The 22,410-nt window shown below is 33.3% G+C and overlaps 2 protein-coding genes across 4 annotated transcripts; one reads left to right on the forward strand and one right to left on the reverse strand.

Moving 5' to 3' along the window:
* Window positions 1–8,468: 8,468 nt before the first annotated feature.
* BZS1 (B-box zinc finger family protein) lies at window positions 8,469–10,457 on the forward strand. Of its 2 annotated transcripts, none has more exons than XM_021430353.2 (3): window positions 8,469–8,739; window positions 8,829–9,272; window positions 9,370–10,457. In XM_021430353.2, exons 1-3 carry the CDS (start codon window positions 8,554–8,556, stop codon window positions 9,637–9,639), a joined length of 900 nt encoding a protein of 299 aa, XP_021286028.1. In that variant the 5' UTR covers window positions 8,469–8,553; the 3' UTR covers window positions 9,640–10,457. The 2 variants fall into 2 exon arrangements, with proteins under 2 accessions (XP_021286028.1, XP_089639855.1); XM_089783729.1 differs by having other exon boundaries at window positions 8,829–9,267; window positions 9,370–9,504.
* Window positions 10,458–10,498: 41 nt separating this feature from the next.
* Window positions 10,499–21,843, reverse strand: LOC110417810 (kinesin-like protein KIN-7D, mitochondrial). Of its 2 annotated transcripts, none has more exons than XM_021430352.2 (26): window positions 21,595–21,843; window positions 21,127–21,506; window positions 20,896–20,993; window positions 20,472–20,561; window positions 20,228–20,280; window positions 19,166–19,231; window positions 18,463–18,516; window positions 18,177–18,236; window positions 17,819–17,897; window positions 17,609–17,676; window positions 17,364–17,420; window positions 17,166–17,270; window positions 16,711–16,815; window positions 16,339–16,446; window positions 16,102–16,233; window positions 15,827–16,009; window positions 15,215–15,430; window positions 14,267–14,404; window positions 13,774–13,893; window positions 13,595–13,645; window positions 13,340–13,387; window positions 12,991–13,137; window positions 12,038–12,781; window positions 11,187–11,316; window positions 10,987–11,100; window positions 10,499–10,845 (listed from the first exon to the last, which is right to left on the reverse strand). In XM_021430352.2, the coding sequence occupies exons 2-25, from the start codon at window positions 21,468–21,470 to the stop codon at window positions 11,015–11,017; spliced, it is 3,282 nt and encodes a 1,093-aa protein (XP_021286027.1). In that variant the 5' UTR covers window positions 21,471–21,506; window positions 21,595–21,843; the 3' UTR covers window positions 10,499–10,845; window positions 10,987–11,014. The 2 variants fall into 2 exon arrangements, with proteins under 2 accessions (XP_021286027.1, XP_021286025.1); XM_021430350.2 differs by having other exon boundaries at window positions 13,774–13,899.
* Window positions 21,844–22,410: the final 567 nt, after the last annotated feature.

The raw sequence follows: 22,410 nt of genomic DNA on the forward strand, positions 1-22,410 counted from the left end.
AAAAGTGAAAACGTCACATATTCGTGTTTCATGCTACATTAGTATGTTATATCATTGTTTATTATGACATGTCAACATACCGTATCAATATCGTGTAACACGTTTATTTTAAATCAATTTTTAATTATAATAATATATTTAATTTAAAATACAAATATATAAAATTAGTTAATTCAAAATAAAATTATAAAGATTTAATTAAACATAATAAAAAATATTTTTTAAATAATTTAATAATTTTTTTAGTATCATGTCTGTTAAAATTTCAAGTTAAATTGTTTAAAAATTATTATTTAAAATAATTTATGCTATTTGTTTTTTTAAGGTTTAGAGAAATTAGAAGCACTTGATTCGTGAAATAGAATACTTAACCAAGTTTTTTTTTTTGTAAATTTTTGCAATTATTTTGGGAAGGCAAATTAAATATTGTCACATACCTATTCAGGGATATCGAAATCAATAAAAAAATCTTAAAACATTTTTCAATGTCTGTGAAAAAAGTCGTTTCATGGAATCCTTTATCTCCTTTGACGCACGATATTTATTTAGCAAAATGCCATTCGTAAATCAATAGCCTTGACTCCAAAATTTCTTATATGACGACCAACAGAGGGAAAATATGATCACTCTCGGTCTTCTTTATTGTATATCACTTTATATTTGGTAGTTGATTCCAAATTAAAGGGACCGAAAATATTTGCCCATTGACACGCGGTTCATACCAGATGACTACTTCCAAGTCATTGGCTAGCAATGCTTGAAAAAACCAACATTTGCCTTGTCCAGCAAATATGACAGCCACGATACCCTAGCCGGCCTAGCATAGCATAGTTGTGGTTCAAAATTTTTGTGTGAATGTCCATATTTTTAATGGGATCTCATCAAATATTAAGGTCAATGTATCTAACAAGAGACAGCACATGTTTCGCAAAGCTTAAACTCTTTTTCTCTGGCCTTTTTGTTGAGATTATAAGCAATCAAATCATTCAACACTCCGAATCCATTGAATCTCGTGAATATTAATCTTCACGACTTCAATGTTCAAAAGAGCTGAAAAGTTCATTTTTTTTTTAATGTATTTTAAAAGGATCAAAATTTGACACATTTCTTTCATAATTTTTGTTTTTAATATGTCTGGCAATACGGTATTGTCAAATTTAATTGTAAATATAATATTAAATAAAATATAAATTTTTTATTACATTGAATTTACTTTCAATAATAAAAATATCAGTACGTAAGTATTTGCTGTCATTGTAATCAGAATTGTCATATAATATTAGTTTAATATTTTCTACACCAACCCACTCTTTGGACCCCAAACAAATCATTGTTTCTTTAACATTGGTCTTCTCCTCTAAGCGGTCTTCCAGCATCATTTTGAGAGTTTGAAAAGAAAAAAAAAAAGAAGGGAATCTCCCACATGTTTTAAGAAGCTGAAATTCATGCCAATGAATCCTTTATGCTCCAAAAAAATTATCATCCCCCATGTGACAGGAGCGTTGGAACTATACATTCAAATAATTAAAAAGTGCAATGTTCTCCCTCTCTCTCCCTTATCTTCTTCTCTGCCCTGTTTTGTGTGGCTTTTTGGTGCTGACAAGTTGCTTAATCTTGACATTCTTTTTTTATTCGTTGTTTTAATGTTATCTCAAAGATCGTGCGTATCCAGTTATGAAAAAAGTGTTATTTGTCTTCTTGTGTTGTCCAGCCGATTTCCTTGATAAAAATCTTTTGGCAAATCCTGCTGTTTCTTTGCTTTCCCATTACATTAAAGCCGGGAATTTCGTCAAACAAATGATGTGAACTGTTATCTACCACGTTTGGGTTCCTTATTTTAAGCAAAAGCAATTTCATGTCGTTTACTAATATGCTTGTATCAACTTTTTTATATACTATAGTTAATGCTTGTTTGTTTACACCAACCGAAATGGATATTCTTTATTACTATTATTTCTACTACTCTTACGTTATCAATTATAATACTTGATTTGTCTTATGGAAAAACGAATTAAACTGTATGATTTGAGTAATAATTACGAAAAAATAGCCAACTTTTGCTTTGCCATTTCTTTAATTTGATCCAAAGATAATAGACGATTTTTCCATTTTATGAAAAATTTGTATTGATTCAATCTCAGAAGTATCATCTATAATCAAAACATTTCCATCAGCCAGATTTGAAGAATTGAAATCCAAATTTTTAATTTACCTTTAATAAATAATTGCACGAAAATGGAGATATCATTAAGTAATGTATTGATTTTTTTAAAATATTTTATCATAAACTCTATTATTTAATAAAGTATTCAAACTTTATAAATATTCAATTAAAATTTTAAATTACTATCTGAATCCATATTTAAATATGCTCAACACTATTTATTAAATTATCGTACTCTTAAATATCCAATTAAACTAAATTTAAAATTAATTTTTTATATTTATTATTAATACAAATTAAATCAATAAATTAAATATAGTTTACAAAAAAATTATATTAAAAATGAGCTACTGACATTCGAGGGCAATTGCTGTAAAAATCGTATCCAAGCATAATTTGATGAGCTCACACATTGCAGGTTCTATCTTAGCATCTGAAGATTTAGTTATTAGATCAAATTTATTCCTATTTAAAAAAACATTATATAAAACCAAACTATTAAAATATTTGAAAAAAATAGAAAACAATCGTTTTTCATAAGCATACTTTAATTCATTTTGGAACTCTTTAATGTTAGCTCACAGCTTTTCAATTTCAACTTGAAACGTGCTTAGAAACTTAAATACATTAGAACATTCTAGCCTATAATGTCAAAGAAAAGGAAAATAGTGTTTTTCCTATCATTGAATTAACAATAACACTTAATTTGTATATTCAAATAAAGACAAAAAATCCTAAATGACTATTCCAGTTTCATAGTTCACGCTTATTCAAGAGGCACATTTTATGCACTTTGGATGCCACATGCTTCAATATTGCAAGATTTACAAGGTTTGCTCAATAAAACTATATGTCATGAAGACATTTTCAACAGAAACCATTCTTGAATTGAAATAAAGGTATAAAGATGAACTAGGACAGCATCTTTATACGAGACTCCAATTTCTAGCAAGAGAAACAAGTCAACTTAAAAAAAACTAATCTCTCTTTAATGTAGACTCACATCAGAAGGCATACATGCCACACAAATGGTGTTTATTTTTGTACTATTGTTTTTTGTAGCCATTGCCAACAAGCTTATCGGCATTGACATCACTTAATTAAGAAGTATAAATATTAACAATAATATCAACCAATAACACTTTCTCACTTTTCTTTTGTTCAAAAAAAAATGTCAATATTTGAGAAAATATATGTAACAAAATATTAAATTGATAACAATAACAAACCGTAACCAACTAGTTTTAGATAATGATTTTGTTAATAAAACATTAAAATTGTTATTTATTAAATACAAATCATCTACAATCATAATTATTTAGGTATCAGATTTATAATTTACTACAACCAAAGCTAATGTCATATTATCAATCAAAAACATGAACACCTTAACTCATACATACTATATATATGAATTATTCATTTCGCACGAGATATGCATACTTTCAATCTTATTTCATTTTGCATGAGAAATGCACGCTTTCAATTAAATTTAAATAGTTAAGAGCACAAGAAATGCACGCTTACATGATAAAAAGAACATTTAGAATTTTATTTTGAAAAAGATATATTTTGTTTCTAATTGTTTCGATGGCACACCTATTACTTCCAAACTTAGAAGTTATGTGAGAATAAAACAACTCAAAATTAACAAAAGAAACAAAAAAATCAATAAATTTTTTGAAAAAAAAATTCTAGTTGGTTGTGGAAATATAAAAAAATCCACTCAAATTAAGTATAATAATTTAACGAATTAATGGAGATAAAAATTGAGTTAACTTTTATAATTAGAAAGATTAAAATATTAGGATTTATGGATTATAATGGTTTTATTTTGCTATTAAGAAGGTAAAAATGTTTAAAGTGTTTTGATCCAAATCTCTCAGTAGGATTATGTACACCTTCAAAAATAATTTTTCAACAAATTTTTTTGTTAAAAATATGTTAAAAAAACTAAATTTCAAATATCAAAATATAATGATAAGTTTTTTAAGAATTTTTAAATAAACGTTTCATACACCTTAGCCCAATTTCTTATTTCAAAAAACGAGCTAATCTATTCTAGCGACGATTATGGAAATAATGGTAACACTGGAATACTTAATGGCATCATTCTTTTCAACTTCTATCTCGACTTTTGTAAATTTAGCTGATTGGTTAATTTTAAATCTGTTTGAAAAAATTATTATATAAAATTAAATAATTAAATTATTTTTGAAAAAAAAACCATTGTACCTTAGTTCCACTCGCAACTTTTCTACCTCACTTTATAATTTTACCATCTCATATTGAAATAAAGAAGATTACTTTTTATATAATAAAAAAATAGTTATAAGAAAACTAAATAGAAAAATGGTGAGAAGAGAAAATACGAGACAAAGGACACTAAAGTAATAAATTTAATTTTGAAATATAAAAATTGCTTATTAACAGTAACTAAGAGGCTAAATTGACCTGCTAAAGTATCTCATAATAAAAAAAAAGTAAACCAAAACAAAATTTAATATCAATAATGTCAGAGCAATCATACTAAACATATCAAAAATACATTAAACAGTATGTGAGCAGGAAATAAAAGTAAAAAAAAAAAATATATAGATTCTACTTTCTACATCTTTGGTAACACGAGACTGGGATAAATTCTTCAAGCTTAATGCACTGCTGTTGTTATTACCTTGACCTGTTTTGACAACAGGCTTCCTGCTTTCAATTTTTGAGTCTATGTAAAAATAAAACAACTTATAATTAATAAAAGATTAAAAAAAAATTCTATTAACTATTATTGGGAATTTCGTCAAGTGGATGATGTGAACTATTAACTACCACGTTTGGATTCCTTATTTTAAGGAAAAGCAATTTCATATTGTTTACCACATGCTGCTTGTATCAGTTTTTGTATATACTGTAGTTAATGCATGCTTGCTTACATCAAGAAAAATGGATCTTCTTTATTACTATCATTTTTACTTCTCTTTTACAAACCATATTCCTTTATTATATTATCAATGATAATACTTGATTTGTCTAATGAAAAAAAGAATTAAATTATAGAGTTTGAATAATACCTTTGCTTGCTATTTCTTTAATATAATCTAAAGATAATGGACTGTTTTTCATTTTATGAAAAGCTTGCAGTGGTTGACCAATCTCTAAAATATCATCTTTGTCTGATAATCAAAAGATCTTCATCAGTCAACTTTGAAGAATTGAAATTCGTGTTTTCAACCTACCTTTTAAGAATAATTGCACAAAAATAAGGATATCATTGAGTAAGGGATTGGAAATTTTTTTAATATCTTTAACCTAAACTCTGTTATTTAATAAAATATTTAAATCCTATAAATAATTGATTAAAATTTTAAATTACTATTTAAATCCAACGCAAATATCTTAGACGCTATCTATTAAATGCTTGTACCCTTAAATTTCCAATTAAACTAAATTTAAAATTAATGTTTCATATTTATTATTAATAAAAATTAAATTAACAAATTAAATATAATTTAAAAAATATAAAAGAAGATTAAAATTATAAAAAATAATATATCTAAAATTAAAATTTAGTAGGAAAGATCATTATTTATAATTGAGTTCGAGTGAGTAATAAGTACTCTACAACCCCTACTCAAAAAACTTACATAAATTCTTGATGGATACTTCAATCCTGCCCAAACCCAATTATAAAATAACCTAATCTTATAATTGAATCAAGTAATATAAGATATCCAATTATAAAGTTATCACTGACATCCCTACATGAAATGATTATTATTTTAATATCAATACTTCGATTCTTTTCCTTTTTAAGTATATAGAACTTTTCTATATAAAGAAACACAAACCTTTAATTCGGATTATTTCTCATCAAAATAGAAATGTAAAGGGGAAAAAGGAAAAACAAATCCGTACTGGCTAGTTTATGAATTGGAGCATCATTTGAACCAAGGCATTTTCAATGCCGTGAGGGACTGCGCAAAAGATTTGCCAGGGGAAAATAAGTCCTTTGTCTCGTGACCACAATAATCTTAATTGCTTTTGAATTTGGCTAAGACATTTAATTTCATGTAGTCATCATCAAATTCGGGTTGTGCTTTGCTTTAATTAATTTCTTCATAACAAATTCTACTATCTAATTAGACCATAAAAAAAAGTGGCACAACTCTTCATTAGATCCACACATTTTATATATAACAAACTGTGGAATGAATGTCATCCATATTCCTGACAATCATTTGGTTAATCATGTAATTGTAATAAGTGGTGGAGTTAGGATTTCGCATTTGGAGATAAAGACAATTTCAATAAAATAGATATATTAGAAGTTCAACGCTTAACAAAAACATAAAATCGTTGTCCTGAGGCAAGGGATGGGTGAATAATCCTACTGCAATAGATTTTATTTAATTTCTTAGTCTACTAAAATTGATTGTTGATTAATTATTGCAAAAGCATCTCACTAAAAAAATATTATTGTAAAGATTTTAAAATTTTAAAACTTTTAACATACGAGCATTTGATTCATTAATTAGTACATTATCTCTTTACTTAAAAAGTAAAATTTAAATTCCTCATCTCTTAATTATAAAAAAAAAAATTACACTTTTAAAAAACAAAGACCCTACTAGCCCCTCGTTCTCTCCGTCAGTGTGTATTTGTATGTTAACGTAAATGCCAAGCGTACCTTTTTGTATATACCAATTCCTAATTACGTGAAACTCAATAGGATAACTCTTGTTCACCAAGTAACAGTTTTGTATTCAATTTGGAATATTGAATTAAATAAAATAAAGAGGGTGTCATATTGCTACTACCAAATTAAGTTGGCACTTTTAATTAGAAGTTTAGAGTAACATTTGATCAAACAGTATATACATGTATTTTACTATTCCAAAAACTCCATATGAATCTCCTTTTTTTTTCCCAATTAAGATAATTAAATTTCAAAATATATAATATAATAATGAGAAACGAACTTAATTATTGAAAAACTATTATCTTTGGGAATGGATCACTGTTGCTTTTGAGGCTTTGGATTAATAGTAGTAATTACAATGAATTTGAATGTCGTGTTTCTCACCGTGTCCATTATTCTTTTCTAGGCCTACACCAACACCAATTATGGTAGGCCCGACCTAGACATGGCAATTCCAACTAAATTTACTCAATTTTCTTTTATTATTTCTTTTGGTTTGGCTAAGTCTATTTATTACTCTCTTCATTCAATTACTCCAAAAAAGTAAAAAATAAAAAATAAAAATTGGAGAGCTATATTGCTCCTACTATTCAATCCTGTTTAAAGACAAGCTTCCTACTTGTCTAGGCTGTAATGATGACCATTGAGTTATTGGCATTATGTCAACTGCTCTATATCAAAATCACGTTAAAAGTAATCCAAAATAATTTATGAGTAAACTGGAATATATTGATAATTCCTATTTTTTTTCCCGTCCCATAAACTTTATTACTATCAAAATATGTGAAGATTTGGATGATGAAATCTTTAAATCAAAAGGATATTGGAGTTGTAAAAATATTGATAAGGGTTCTCTTACTTTCTTATAGACATAGGTGGATATTAGGTTGCTACATAATTATGAAACCTAAATAAGGAAATTGGGAAAGCAAGAGAGGAGGACATCTAAAATCTTCACCGGCTGTATTTCTATATAGGGGAAGTATTAACTTCGCAGTCAAATCTTCAACTACCTCTTACTGGTCCCATAGAATTAAATTCAAAGTCTTTTACACTCTCACAACGGCCTCCACCTTTGCCATAAGAATATAAATATAGAAAGGCTTAAAGTAAATATATATTGCTACCTTTCCAATTATAGTAATCCGAAAGTGTCTCGGGTTCAACACAATGATCATATGGCCAAAGGAAACATTATTTAAAAAATGGGGGCAGAACCTGAAATCAAATCAAACACCAGAGTCCCAGATCGTTTAAATTATTACTAAGTATCAACAAAGAAAGAAAAGTTAAACGAGCAGCAACTTCCTTGAATTTGAAGAGAGAGGGATTGGTTGTAAATGCTGGCCATGCCGCGAACCTTTCAGACACTTTCAGAAACGAGAGTGAAAGCCTCAGCCAAAAGAACAATATAATAAAAACTCGCAGAAAGCCAAGTTGCTGCTTCCTCTTTACTCAAGAAAGAGAAAGCCTAGGGACCTATCCAGAGCTTTCTCCAAAGTCAGATAGGGTTAAAGACCCCTGAACTTAGCTGTTTATCTCATTGCCCAGACGCCCATAATACATTTGTCTGTATCCTTTATCAGTTTCCACTACCGAGAGACTTGATATCAAGGGGCCTGTACAAATCAGAAGCGAAGAAAAGAGTAAATAAAGGAAAGGGTATAGCTAGCTGCAGCGGAAAAGCAATTAAACGATGAAGATTTGGTGTGATGTGTGCGACAAAGAAGAAGCCGTGGTCTTCTGCTCTGCTGATGAAGCTGCTCTTTGTGAGGGCTGTGATCGTCGAGTTCACCATGCCAACAAGCTAGCTAGGAAGCACTCTCGTTTCTCCCTTCTCCATCCGACCTTCAAAGAATCGCCACTATGTGACATCTGTCAGGTGATTAACCCTGTACCATACAAAATAGAAATATTTCCTTTTGTTTTTCAGTTTTCCTGTAATTGTTTTTTATTGCATCTTGCTTGCAGGAGAGGCGTGCGTTTCTTTTTTGTCAAGAAGATAGAGCAATTCTTTGCAGAGAATGTGACCTTCCAATTCACAGAACCAATGAACATACCCAGAAACATAACAGGTTTCTTCTAACGGGTGTCATGCTCTCTTCTTCTTCTTCGCCTTGTTTAAACCCAACTTCATCCTCCTCTAATGGCCACAATGCAACAACTATTGACTCTGAGACCAAAAGTCCCCAGTCTTCCAAGAGATTCCATTCAGTTTCTAATAACGAAATCTTCAGCTCTCCTTCAATCGAGAAACCATTGCCTTCAACAACTTACAAGGTTGAAGATAATTGCACTAGTGACACTGTTTCAATTTCAACAAGCAGTATATCCGAGTACTTGATGGAAACATTACCAGGTTGGCGCGTGGACGATTTTCTTGAGCCTTCATCCGCTGCCAATGGTTTCTGTAAGGTTTACATCTACATTTAGGGGCAAACTTATTGGTGGTTCTGACTTATCAAGGACCTCCTTTTTTATTATGTTTATTTATGGGATTAATTTCTTGCAGACTTTTGAGCAATTTGTACCAGTGAAGGGACGTGATTGTGTGAATCTTTTGAGTTGTTCTCCATCTGAAGCAGTTTGGGTAGCTCAAGTTTCACCACCGCAGTCCCCTCAGCTTTCTTGTTTTATTCCGCAAAATGATTTGGTGGATGGATTCAAGGAGCTCCAAGAGGCAAACGTTTTGAATTTCGGCTGTGGATGGAACTTTGAAAGTCGTATAGTTCCTCAAATCAGCTCTTCCTCCTCCCTCAAGAAATCCAGACAATTTCGGTAGAAATCCTTGTTCATGCTGGAGAAAAGAGAACGTCCGTATAGGAATGTTTGTTCAATCTGTTTGTCTTTGAATCACGGTGGTTTTAATTCCCTCTAGTTTTTTTTTTTTTAAATATTTCAGCGATTTTCTCGTTGTTCTATGGGAGTCGTTTTGTTCCTTTTTATAATTTCTCTATATGTTACATGGAAAGAGAAAGTTCCATTTTCCTTTATTGACATCTCAATCGGAGAACAGCTATATTAATGAGAACCGACCAGATTCTGGTCAAGCTGTAATGAGAGGTGACAAGTGACAAGTGACAACTGCTGGTTAAAAGAAGAAATATGAAACCCCCAAATTCCCCTAAGTCCCTTAGGGACTTTCTTTCTTCCGAGGCATACTACTCTCTCAGTTTCTCTCTTAATTGAATTGAAGGGAATTCTTTTCGAAGTTGGGACTGTCTCCCCTCTCTCTGTGTTCTTTCACTTTTACTATTTAAAACCAAACAAAATAAATGAGGCACATTTGAGATTTGAAGAATACAGGGAATGAAATGAAAAAGATCGCCAACTCGGTTTTGCAGAAATCACAGCCTAATCGTCAAAGAAAAAGTTTGAAGGATTGCTGACAACATGATTACGTAGGAACGCCTGGCAGCCAGGGCGTACGGAAGAGAAATTCCCAGATTAAAGCCGAAAATCTTAAGTAGGCTAGGCATTTTGTCCTCGACAATTTCTCATTGGCATGGCTCTGATTTCACTTACATTTGCCCCACTTTTTAATCCAATAGTATGGAACAAAGCAATAAATCCAGATTCTCGGCAAATTTCTGCTCTGTTTTATCTTAAGACGAAGAGAGTTATGATTACGAACAAAACAATTTATAAAATGGCCACGGCACGAAAAATTGCTTCATCGGCAGCTTAAATCGTTTCTGTACATAACAATTCGAAAGTTTAGAAGACAAATCACAACCTTTGCTGCGAATTTTAAAACAAAGCAACTTCTTGGATCTGAATTTTTTTTTTTTGAATGTAGTGATTTTACCCTCTTTTTTCTTAAATCTTTTTAACCTTTTTAATCTCTTCTTATTTTTTACAGCCTCCCAGAGTGAGGTAGGGAACAGCAAACTATTGATATACCTTTTAAACAGTTACATACAAACAACTAATGAAAGAATTGCACCCGCTTATCATATCGAAGATAGCAGACAGGTGATCATGAACCCTGCAAAAAAGGAAAGATAAAAATGTTAAAATTTCATGATCCGAACAGCTCTTTTCTTTCCTTTATTTTATTCAATTTATTTGAGAATAGAAAGTAAGTGGGATACTAAAAATAGACAGAAATAGTTTGCTAGAGCATGACCTTCATTAGGAGGGTATAGATAGTTGAGTCAAGAAGTGAATGCAAAAAGCCTATCCGCAATCTTTGTGCGACAAATTGGACACTCAGAACATGCAAGCGAACAAGATTTACATACTGCAAAGAGCACAAGATTAGCATTTCTAAATATAGTTGATAAGCAGTAGGTGCGATAACACAGTGCGGCATTGACAATGACTTACAACAAAAATGCCGACAAGGGAGAAGAATTGCTGCTGTTGGTGATTCAAAACATACTTTACACATATGGGAATTGGCATCACCATTTCCCAGGGATTTGAGCTCTTTTTCCTTCATTTCTTGCATTCGCGCCTGTAAGCAATATAAGAGTCAGTTACACTGGTCAATTTAAAACCATTTAACTCCCAGAAATAATGTGATTATGGCCTTGAAATAATCACAAAGAGAATGCTTTTTCAAGAAAACTTTTTCTCCCATTAATGAATCAATCACAGGGTCCTAAAGCTCCATCAAGGTTAGCAATATTATTCCATTATTCAGGATATACTCTCAGCATACTAGGCTAAACTGAATAATTTGGCAATAGAAAAAATGCACAATGACTACTAAAAGAGCTTGCAAGAATCAAGATGAGTACTAATGAGCCTAGTGCTAGAAGTGACGCACAGAAATATGCGACTTGGAAGTCTAGCAAAGCCTAATGGTATGGCAGAAATAATCCATCTATAAAAAGATACATATGAAGTTAAACATGATAATGTATTAATGCAGTATGCCAAACCAGAACACAAACAAAGACTTGGTGGGATAGTCTCAAATAAATAGTTACAATCTAGTCTCCAAGAAAGTATTTTGGTATTTTCAGATGCAGTGGAGGTCCCTGACCAATGGGGTTGATTTCACTCAAGCTTAGACCAAGATTACTTCTAAAACAGGAACAAACATGCCATATATCAGAAAATCTAAAACAGCCATGAGTGAGGAGTAGAGTGAAGTAAATGAGCCAGAGTGGAACAGGGAAAACTCAAGTCAGCACAAAGATGCGGTAAAGTATGTACAGGATACAACGAACCTTCAAGCGAACAACCAAGGGCTCTTCCTTAGGTATTGCATTAGCTGGTTTTGATGACACATCTGACACTTGTCTCTCTTTCAGGATATGATTACTCTCAATATCATTTGCTTTTGGATCATCAACATTCTCCATACCATTACTCTGCATCTCATCTGTATTACTTTCAGGGGTAGCAGCTCCCTCTTTTTTCAACTTAGCAACCAGCACCCACATGTTAGCTAAATCATTCTCCAGAGATTCCTCCCTCTTCTTTGCTTCTTCAGCCTTTTTCCTATATTCATCTTCGATGAATTCCTTCTCAGCTAGTGCAGCTTCAAGAGCTGCCTCCCGTTGTTTCCTAGCCTGCAGTTCCATCTTTAGATCATCTGGATCAAGATTCCACGACTCAAAGTCATCCCCAGCCGCTCCTGAAAGGTCATGAGAGCGGCCAGAGAGCCGCCCTTTCCTCCCAGGTCTTATGCCATCACTATACTTGCGATTGACACCATTGACAGTTTGATTAGCAGAGCCTCTAGAGTGTGCCAACTCTCGAGCAGCCAACAACTCCTTTTCCAGTTTTGCATTCTGTACTGAGAGCTTGGTCACTTCACCAGCCAAATTCTTCAATTCAACAGCAGCAGCAGATGCTAATTCTTTTGCATAAGAAGCCTCTTCAGCAAGTTTTTGGTTTTGGACACGCAATCCACTGTTCTCCTCTGAAAGCTGCACCTGTTCTAGTTTTAGCTTTTCATTCTCAATCTCCTGCAGATATAAACACAACTTTCATATCAGTCCAAAGGTGCATGGAAAACCAAGGACTTTGCTAAAAACAATCACTTAAAAGATATTGCATGCCATCTACACACTAAGATAGTCCTCCCAAATTTACAATTACTTAAAAGACCAAAACTTGTGACAACAGAAAGCTGAAGTCATTAAGAGTTAGACAGTCCCAGCAATAAGTAAATTACCTGAGATTGAACCTTTTTTCTTAACTCATCTGCATATGCGTCAGATATTCCCTGTTCAGAAGACAATGATAATTTATCACCGGAGACAGATGCCAACCGCTGCTCCAGGAGATTCACCTTCTTTTGCAATTCCTCATTCTCCAAACACTGCCAACGACCAAAGGCGTACATGAAAAATAGTTCCATTATCATGGATGGAGGATAAACTATCAACAGGTACAACATATTGATTTAATAAAGAAGCTAGCAGCACCTAAATTAAAAGGACCCAACTGCTACAATTTATAATTAGAGATAACAACTCAATTTATGAATAGAGGGCAAAAGGCATCAAACACAAGGCTATCACCTTGTTCTGCAGTTGTTCTTGGAGGATACGATTATCTGCTGATTTTATCTGTATCAAGGAAAAAAATCAACTTGATTACGTGATGAACATTAAGAATCCTGTTTATCAATGCTACATCACTAATATTACCACCAGAAAATTTGAGTACTTAATAAATTATCAATGTTTAACAAGCCTTAATCAGTGGTGAAAGAGTGCCCGCTCAACATCCTTTTAACTCCATAATTAATAGAAGAATGGAACCAAATCACTCACCTCCAGCTCAAAACTCTTTTCATTGCACTGGGTCATCAATCTCATAACTGTCTGTTGCAAAAAGATAGCATTTAGAATTAAGCCAAAGACCAATGGCAATAAAACCCTAACAAATATTTAACAAAAAATAAAATACATTAGTATAAACAACATAATCATAAACAGGATGACAACACTACCTGCTGCATATCGACAAATGATGCATTAGCGATTGAAGCTTCACCACTCTCAGTTATGCGTTGCTCTAAAACCCTCATTTGCCTCTTCTTTTCTTCAATCTCTCTTTCCAAATTCTGAATCTGTGTCTAGAAAACACCCACATAAGCTCATTAGAACCTTAAGAAAACTATGAAAGCTTAATATTGAATAGATAGATGCTAGAAATACAAGTAAGAAATGAAAGTTTAGTCTAAATTGCAATCCCCCTTCCATTGATTAGATTCAAACTTAACCGGTCAGTTAGAACCTCATGGACATCGAGATAATATTGAGATTTATCATAGACTGGAGATAAGTATTAATAATACATCAATTCAATGTTTCCTCAGCCATAGTAAAGTAAGTTGCCCAAAAATACCAACAAAACCCCCACCTCTTCCAGCCACAAGAACATCCATCAGTACTGCCTCTGAATTAACATGTGCTATAGATGTAAGACAGAGGAAAGAATACCTGAATGTTTGAGCTATCAGGATCGTTTGCAGACTGGTCCACCAGGCGTTTCAGGGTACTGGTGCCAAATGCAATCTCTCCAGCGAGCATCTTAACTTGCTCAACAAGAAGGTCCATCTGATCTGAAGTCATCGCACCCTACAACCATAGAAGTGTTTGCTTTTATCATTACCTTATCAATATCAATTTAGGAAATTAGAAAGATTGATAGCATTAAAGAAGGCAATTCTGATTTGTGATTCACTAAAGCATTAATGGAAGATGATATGTTACTATATTCTGTGACTCAAAGGTAAAATATAAAATGCTCAAAGCACAAGCAAAAAAAAATAACCAACACTTGACATTTTCTAAGAATATCTTCTCACAAAACTAAAGTGTGTTTGGCAGGGTGCCAGGTGGTGAGGGGACATCAAATTTCAGCCGCAGATGCCTATGAGAAAGGGAAACCGTGTGCAACAGAATTAGAGTCATACTGTCTGGCTCATTCTGAAATGATGCTCCTCCACCAAAGTGTAAATGTCTTAGAGTGTAACTTAAAAGATGTAGCAAAGGAATACACTCGATGATTTTCACATATTCTATTTCCTAAAGTTTAGCAAGACCTGTTTATAGCACAATTTTATGTAATAGATAGGGGAAATTTTTAACCAGAATCAAAACCAAATAAGTCTAAAAGGCACATATTTTTGGTTGGCTACGCTAAATGGAGAACAAAAAGAGACCTAAAACTAAACCATTATTGAAAAAAAAGAAAGAGAAGAAAAAATGGAGTAAAAAAGATGGATAGGACTGAAATTTCAGCCCTAATTATAGGATGTCGGCCCCTCCACATCCACTATCAAGTTGGAAAGATAGAAGTTTTACAAAATACAAGGTATCCTTCGCGAGAAACATAAGAAAACAAGAATTGAAAATGTAGAAATAAATGAAATAATTAAAACTTACGGCAAGCACTTTAGTCCCACTAATAAGTTCACCCGCCTGAGTTGACTCAGTGACAGTACTGTTAGTTGGTGAGAGCTCATCATTCCTTCTGCTGGATGATCTTCTGTGTCTAAACTCAAAAGATGGATCAGAAGCACGCACTGCAGTTGAAGATGGAGAATCTTTTTTATTCTCACTATCTATGAGCAAGGTACCATCTCGCAGTACATCCAGTTTCTGATGAAGGAAAAGTGCCAAAAATTAACATCATAGTCATGTCAATAGATGGAAAACCAATACCTACAAAAGTTCCCATGACTAGATAATGCAGTCCAACTAAAGAAAAGAGGGTGGGGATAGTAAACCCCTATCCCCAGTAACAGAGAGATATGATATACAGATACAGATGCATAGCCTGATGCATTGAGTTATTAACACTCACAAATTTCAGGATATAGAAAAGATTTTGGTTCATCTTTTTAGGTCATTGGAGTAGGAACAAGTCATTGCCCTATGTGTGTATGTAGACCATTTGTGTTCTCTAACTTCTTTAAACATATGGACTGGGGTCGTAAGCATGACAGTATTAGAGAATTACGCTTTAGGTTCAACCTTTTGATAATAAAGACTTACATCATCCTCACCAACAGAATGACTCCTTTGATGACTTGGTGCATCACTCAAACATCCTGGGATGGTATTTTTGGTAGAAACAAGTATAAGCTTGGTAAGCCTTTGGATTCTGCTCATCAAAGCAGCTTTGGCTTCCTCCTCTTCTTCTAATCTAGATTGCATTTTCACCTGACCTTCCTCCAACTGTACCATAAAGGAAGCAAAGTGTGAAGGCTAAAGAAAACAACTACACAATCAAATAAAACAATACGACTGTGGGAAGGAAAATGCCAAACCTGTTGCCTTAAGCTCATAAGTTCTTCATGACTAACACCAACAAGCATTCCCTGCCTTAGCTGATCAAGTTCTTCTTTGAGGACTGAAATTTCTCTTTGATACTTCTTAATCAATGATTTTTCATCAATAATCTGGAATAAAATTTAGTATTGAAAGCAGCATAAGATTGGGTCTTAAATATATCTCACTGTGAATAGCTGATAAAAAGATAAAAATCACACTGAGGTTATAGAGACCTTATTACGCGAAGCGTAGATTTCCACTCGCTTTGCCCTGCTTGCAAACTTCAGGGTATTATGAGTTTCCTCCATATTACTAGAGGCAGGTGTAACTGTGCAAATTAGCTGAAATTTAAAGAAAAAATTGCAAATAGGTGAATAACTTTTTCTGACATATCGATAAAGGATTTATAATTGCAGAAAAAAGTTATATAATAAGATTAGAGCAATAACTGAAGGATAAAGTAAAATTAAAATTTGATGTTGGAGGCAGGTAACATCCAATGGATTTGGACCTATAAGAATTAGCACATGATGCCCAGTTACCAATAAGATATACGATCAATATACTGTTCATCAATAATTATGGCTGGCATGTCTTAAACTCACTGAAACATGTCCATGCCCACTCAGTGAAGATTGCAATAGACGGGTAAGCTTGGAGTCTCGATACGGAACATGAGATGCTTTTCCTTCACTCAGCTTTCCTATCACCTTCACAGCAAAACCATATGATCTAATTAAAAACTAAAAATAATAGTCAATAGATACCAGCTATGTAGCCACTATAAACAAGTCAACAGAAATGAATAATTTGAACTGAAAACTTAGCATCCACTCCAGAATTTTTTAATCAGTAATTAATTGAGACTGTTGGAGAAAATGAATTTGTCTAGATTCAACTCCATTTCTCGAACAACTCAACAGAAACTATAATCCTGCAGAGTAGTTTAAAGGTCATGCTCAAGGCTTTGTATGTTTTAGCCTTATAACAGACAGCAGGCATTCAACATGGAGAAAGTAATAATCATTCATTAATAGCAATGTTTATACAAGACACCTACAGTTCCAAGAGTCAGAAGACTTTTGTTTATGTAAGATCCTTCCTTTCTCCTTAGCCCAGTTGTTTCAGTTTTTGAACTCTCAGATCCAGCTAAATCAATCAAATTCTGGATTAAAGGAGACAAAGAAAGTAGCAAGTCAAGCCATTTGCCAGAGAGGAATATTCTTTTGTGAATAATAACAGATGAAATAAATCATACAAGTTGAGAGAAGATCACTCCATCATATTCATCACCATCAGCACTACTCTCAATCATCTGCAAATTTGCCATTGGTTTAGAGACAGAACATGAAATTGAAAGGCATGTACAACATAAGAATCCATATTGTTTCAGAAACAAGAAAGAACCAGACATCCAGAACAGAAAATAAACAAAAAAAGTTTTGAAATTTACCCAAATTGTTGACACAGCAATAAACAATTTTTCATATCAAGAATGTTTACCAGTGTAAATATGGTGTGACTTCGGCTACTCAAGAGATTGAAGTTATTTGAACCAACATGACGATGCTCTGCCACCAAAACATATCGAATGGATACTTAGCAGTCTTAGTAGTACAAAAACTCTCACCAATAGATCATTCATATTGTAGGGGAAAAATAAAAAAGGAAGGAAAAAGGCAGGAAAACAGCAAAAGTAACCCTAGAAAGCACCTTCCCCTGCAGCAATAAAAGAAAGGGCATGCCCAGGAGACAAAACCACTTCTTCCTTTATACCCTCAACATAAGTTCCCTGGAAAGATAATGCAAACATAAGCAAAAGTACAAAACTAACATACATTGATTGCAAGCCATTCCATCAGCAACTTTATTGAACCATTTCTGATTCTCTCAACCCAAAGCCACGCAAAACAAAAAGAAAAAGAAACATTTATAAAGAAGATACTTTAGGTTGATGTTAGATGCAAAGCATGGTGTGTCTTTGTGCACAAGACTTTTTTGGGAGAATGAGAGAGAGGTCACTAACAAATAAAACACCATGCAAGAATTTGAAATAAGGTGAGCAAAAGACCTGGGCATCTTCTCTAACGCGCAAATTCTGACCAGTTGGATCAAGTAAGTCATTTATCACCTGATATCAGAAGAAGAATAGCACTAAAACCATATTAAAAGAAATTCTAACTAATAAGTAAAGGAACTAAAGGCCAGAAATTTGAATAACAGTTGAACAAAACTATCCTCACCAATGTGATTTCATAAAATTAACAGCATCAACAGAAATATAAAATCTAAAGAAAGAAATTCTAACTACAAGAGCCATTCATAAATTCAATCATATATTTAGAAGTACCACTCACCTCATTGTAGATTTCAAGATACGACACACGGAGTAAGAATTCTCGCCCTGGAGTCTGAAGTAAGAGCACAGTTAGTCATTCAAACTTTATCCATTCAATAATAAGGGATAGCTCTTCAAAAAAAATAATATGGGGATAAAAATCAAAAGCAAGTAAACTATGCTGCAGCAATCAAACATTTTTGTGGTATAACTGCCATCCAAGACAATCAATATCACTGAATTTTGAATGTTAAATAAATGAAAGTATTGGGAACAAAGGTATCTAAAGTGTTGCCTAAAAAACCAGTGAATGCACCTTCGTTTTTATAAAATGTAGCAAAAATAAACATTAAGATTGCATTGAAACCCAAAAAAGAAAATAAATAAATAAATAAATAAATAAAACTAAAAGAAAAGGAAAGAACATTTGTTAATCAGTGCCAAAGGTAACTTCTATAAGCAATGTTGTCCCTACTGACACTTCATAGCATAACATGTTACCATGAGGTCCATAAAAAACCCACAGGTTCATAGAACATACTGATTAGCTGAAATTTGAGGAGAAAATTGGGTGGTTTGTTGGGAAATGGAGCCAATGAGCTCAAGTCAAATAGGTGCAAGTGTAGGTGAAAGAAACAAAACTTGTTGAAAAGGAATGGAAAAAGCAGCTTTCATCTGACAGTTCTATAGTTAGGCCTAATAAATGATGTCAGAACACTTACATCTTGGATGATGCTGAACACATCCTTTATTGCCAATGGTATAATACCAGGAGCATTTTGATCTCCCTGTGCATATTATCAAACAAACAAATCAAATCAAAATTAAGACAACTGGAAATAACTATATCGTTATATGATAGGATAACACACGCAACTCATATTTAAGAATATATATATATATAAAAAAAAACTATTGATAATTTTCAGGACTATCATGCAGAGCATGTCAATATTAATTTGATTGAAATAATATATATGAATTTCCTCAAGAGCATATTACTAAAATTTTTTTGCCAACGAAGTGGACCCAAATGCATATAGAGTGTTAACGCAACAGAACATCTCCAGAAAGAAGGGAACTGGTAAAAACAACATTGAACTGAAATGCAAATACGAAATTCTCTTTTCTTTTGCCTTTTTCATAGTATATAAGAGATGCATAAAGTATGAAACTGGAATTTAATATGAACAACTGGCTTGGTTTCATTACTACCTCTATACAAGTAAAGATGCTCTGATTGATGAACATATTCCTGAAAGCATTACCCATGCTACATATGTGATTACTAACTTTCATGGTGGATAAATTTAGCATAATTTGGGTAGTTGGCACTAAGGTTCTCAAGTTACTGAGTTCATGTAGAGTGCAAGTATAAACAAAAAGCAACACAAATAACTCCACTGATTATAAGCTTTAAGAGAATCAAATGCAATTGCCTTATTCTATTTTTGAATGTGTAATATCTTCACTGTTTGTAATTGAATCTTTTTTACCATTTGTGGAGGAAACCCCGTAATTATTTATTATAGGAGTTCCCTTCCCCAACCGCCCTATCAAGAAAAATTTAATCAAATGCAACATGCTCTAGCAAATTTGCTACACTTAAATATCTGGATGTATGATTATACAATCAAATGATATGATCAATGAACAGGTCTACTTGATAGATAATAAGCAACAAGATTGACACAGAACTTGATTTTAAGAATTCCGATGATACTCCAATTGAAAATAGGAGAACAGTGGATAAAAGAAGTTTGATGAGAGGCAACTAGACTTACATGCATAGTGTGTGTCTTCCCACTACTTGTAACACCATAAGCAAAAACAGTTCCTGCAATTCCAACAAGCCAATAGTAGCTTTAATTTTGATACATAATATAATTTCAGAATTTACACAAGCCAACATCTTTGAGCAACTTGACAATAATTGACTTCAAATAAATTAATCTCAGATATTTTTAGTTAAAATTAGCAATCAACTGAAGGAAATCAATTCAGGTTCCAGTAATTCAATTGACATACCATTAACACCTTCCATTGCAGCCTTCACTACAGGTTTAGCAGCTACTTCATAAACCTCTTGAGAAGTTGCGTGAGGTCCAAATACTCTGTCTGTCAAAAATAAACCAACAACCTTCACATTAAATCCACATTCATTGCCACTGCTTAAACATCAAATTTGTGCTAAATCTGTACTCAAATGCCAAACCCAATGGTCTCCCCATTTTAACCAGAAATAAGCAAAGAGCTTTATAAATTAAACTCTAATTATCAAATCCCCGACCAAATTAATATAAATTTCTTAGTTTGATTCGAAAACATTTCAATTGATAGATTCAGCAACCGGCATTCGCACTTACATTCCAGAAAATGACTACAAAAAATAGGGGAGGGGAATCAGCAATAAGTTTGAAAGAAAAAAGTTAAATGTCAATTAGGCAATTACCAAATGCGTAAGCCGTAGCTGGATTATACTCATTTCTCACAATCTTATCCCCGTCCGCGTACCACGCGATCTCATCCCCTTTCTGGAATTCTCTTTCACTGTAACCGAACAAATAAAAATGAATAAAAAAATCAAAGGAATTGCATTACCTGAAAATAAAACTCCGACAACAATCAAATCGATAAAATACTCTGCACAGATCTAATCTGCTACGCTCAGATCTACACTTACTTCAACGGCCGAAACCGAATCGTAACTGAAATACTATCTCTCGATCTTGGCGCTTCCAAAGGCTCGCCTATTATCTCCTCCTGCGCGTAAGCCACCGGTGTTTGAGCATTGTAACCGCCACGTGAACCGTAGTACGTCGAATCGGACCTTGACCGACTCGGCGTCATGGATCGGGAACCGTGTCCACTTCCCGAGTTGAAGTACGAAGACGCCGACGACGAGCACGTGCGAGGCATTAGTTTGTTGCTCATAAACGAAGAAGCTGAAGAAGTGGAAGAAAACGGACTCGAAGGTTTCCGATACGAGAAGGGCGAGCTGCTTCTTGCACGAGAAGAAGACGCCATTTAAGAGAGTTTGCGTGACTCACTGAGTCAGTGAATCTGTAAGGAGAATGCGTAAGAATAGAAAGAATAAAAGAAGAAGAAGAAGAAGAAGAAGAAGAAGAAGAGAATGTGTCAGTAAGCTCACATGGCTTAACACACAAAAGCGAAGAGCATTTCGATTTTTTTTCCTTTTCTGAATTTAATTTAACCTCGCTTTATTGCTTGCAGGAGAGTAGCTATAGAAAGTAGAAGAAAACAGAGGGAAAGAGAGAGATTGTTTCTTCTTCTTTAAGACAAAGAAGAGTTGCAGACAGAAAACTAAATAAATAAAAAAATAATAGAGTTGAAAACTTGAAATTGAAATGAAGGATTGCAAAGGCTGGTGGGAGAAGAGAACGATGGATTTGTATTTTGTAATTTTTTAAAGTTTTGAATTTACAAATTTCAAATTTTCTCTTTATTTTACTGTAGAGTGACGTGGAGGCTGGTGGTGACGTGGAATGAAGGGAACGCGAGTTTTAACTTTCAACTCAGCGAAATGGACCCCCGAAGTAGAGGGATTTTGAAAAAAAATAAAGAGCTAAAATGAGCGGGAATAACTGAGGGTGGAGATTACGACAAATTGGAATATAGCGAGTGAGGACAAAGCCACAATTATCAAAATTATTTGGGACGTCTTAACGGCTCGCTTAAACAAAAGGAAGTCTACTCGCTGAGCTACGCTGACAGCTAAAAGAAACAGGGGTAACCTAGTAATTAAATTTTTTAGGAAAATTCAAAGACTATGTGGTAAGCCAGGGAGTGGACCGGAGCGTCGTGGGGAGAAAGTGCTATTCTCTGTATTTGATAAGATTGCGACACGTCATGAATTAACCGACCGTTGTAACTTCCTCAAAGGCCCCACGTAATTTCTGTCGATATTCTATTTCTCAACTAAGAATTCATGCGAGAGAAGATTATT

Source organism: Theobroma umbraticum, unplaced genomic scaffold, assembly GCF_002168275.2.
Source record: "Theobroma umbraticum cultivar Fairchild unplaced genomic scaffold, ASM216827v3 scaffold_50.0, whole genome shotgun sequence".
NCBI classification, from domain to species: domain Eukaryota; kingdom Viridiplantae; phylum Streptophyta; class Magnoliopsida; order Malvales; family Malvaceae; genus Theobroma; species Theobroma umbraticum.

Excerpts from the sequence above, each read along its gene's own strand:
- BZS1 (XM_021430353.2), top strand. The coding sequence starts at position 8,554 with ATGAAGATTTGGTGTGATGTGTGCGACAAAGAAGAAGCCGTGGTCTTC. Across the intron at positions 8,740-8,828 it reads CACTATGTGACATCTGTCAG|GAGAGGCGTGCGTTTCTTTT; the intron begins GTGATTAACCCT and ends TCTTGCTTGCAG. Across the intron at positions 9,273-9,369 it reads CTGCCAATGGTTTCTGTAAG|ACTTTTGAGCAATTTGTACC; the intron begins GTTTACATCTAC and ends AATTTCTTGCAG.
- LOC110417810 (XM_021430350.2), bottom strand. The coding sequence starts at position 21,470 with ATGGCGTCTTCTTCTCGTGCAAGAAGCAGCTCGCCCTTCTCGTATCGG. Across the intron at positions 19,232-20,227 it reads GGAAGACACACACTATGCAT|GGAGATCAAAATGCTCCTGG; the intron begins GTAAGTCTAGTT and ends TAATATGCACAG. Across the intron at positions 14,405-15,214 it reads GTGGGACTAAAGTGCTTGCC|GGTGCGATGACTTCAGATCA; the intron begins GTAAGTTTTAAT and ends CTATGGTTGTAG.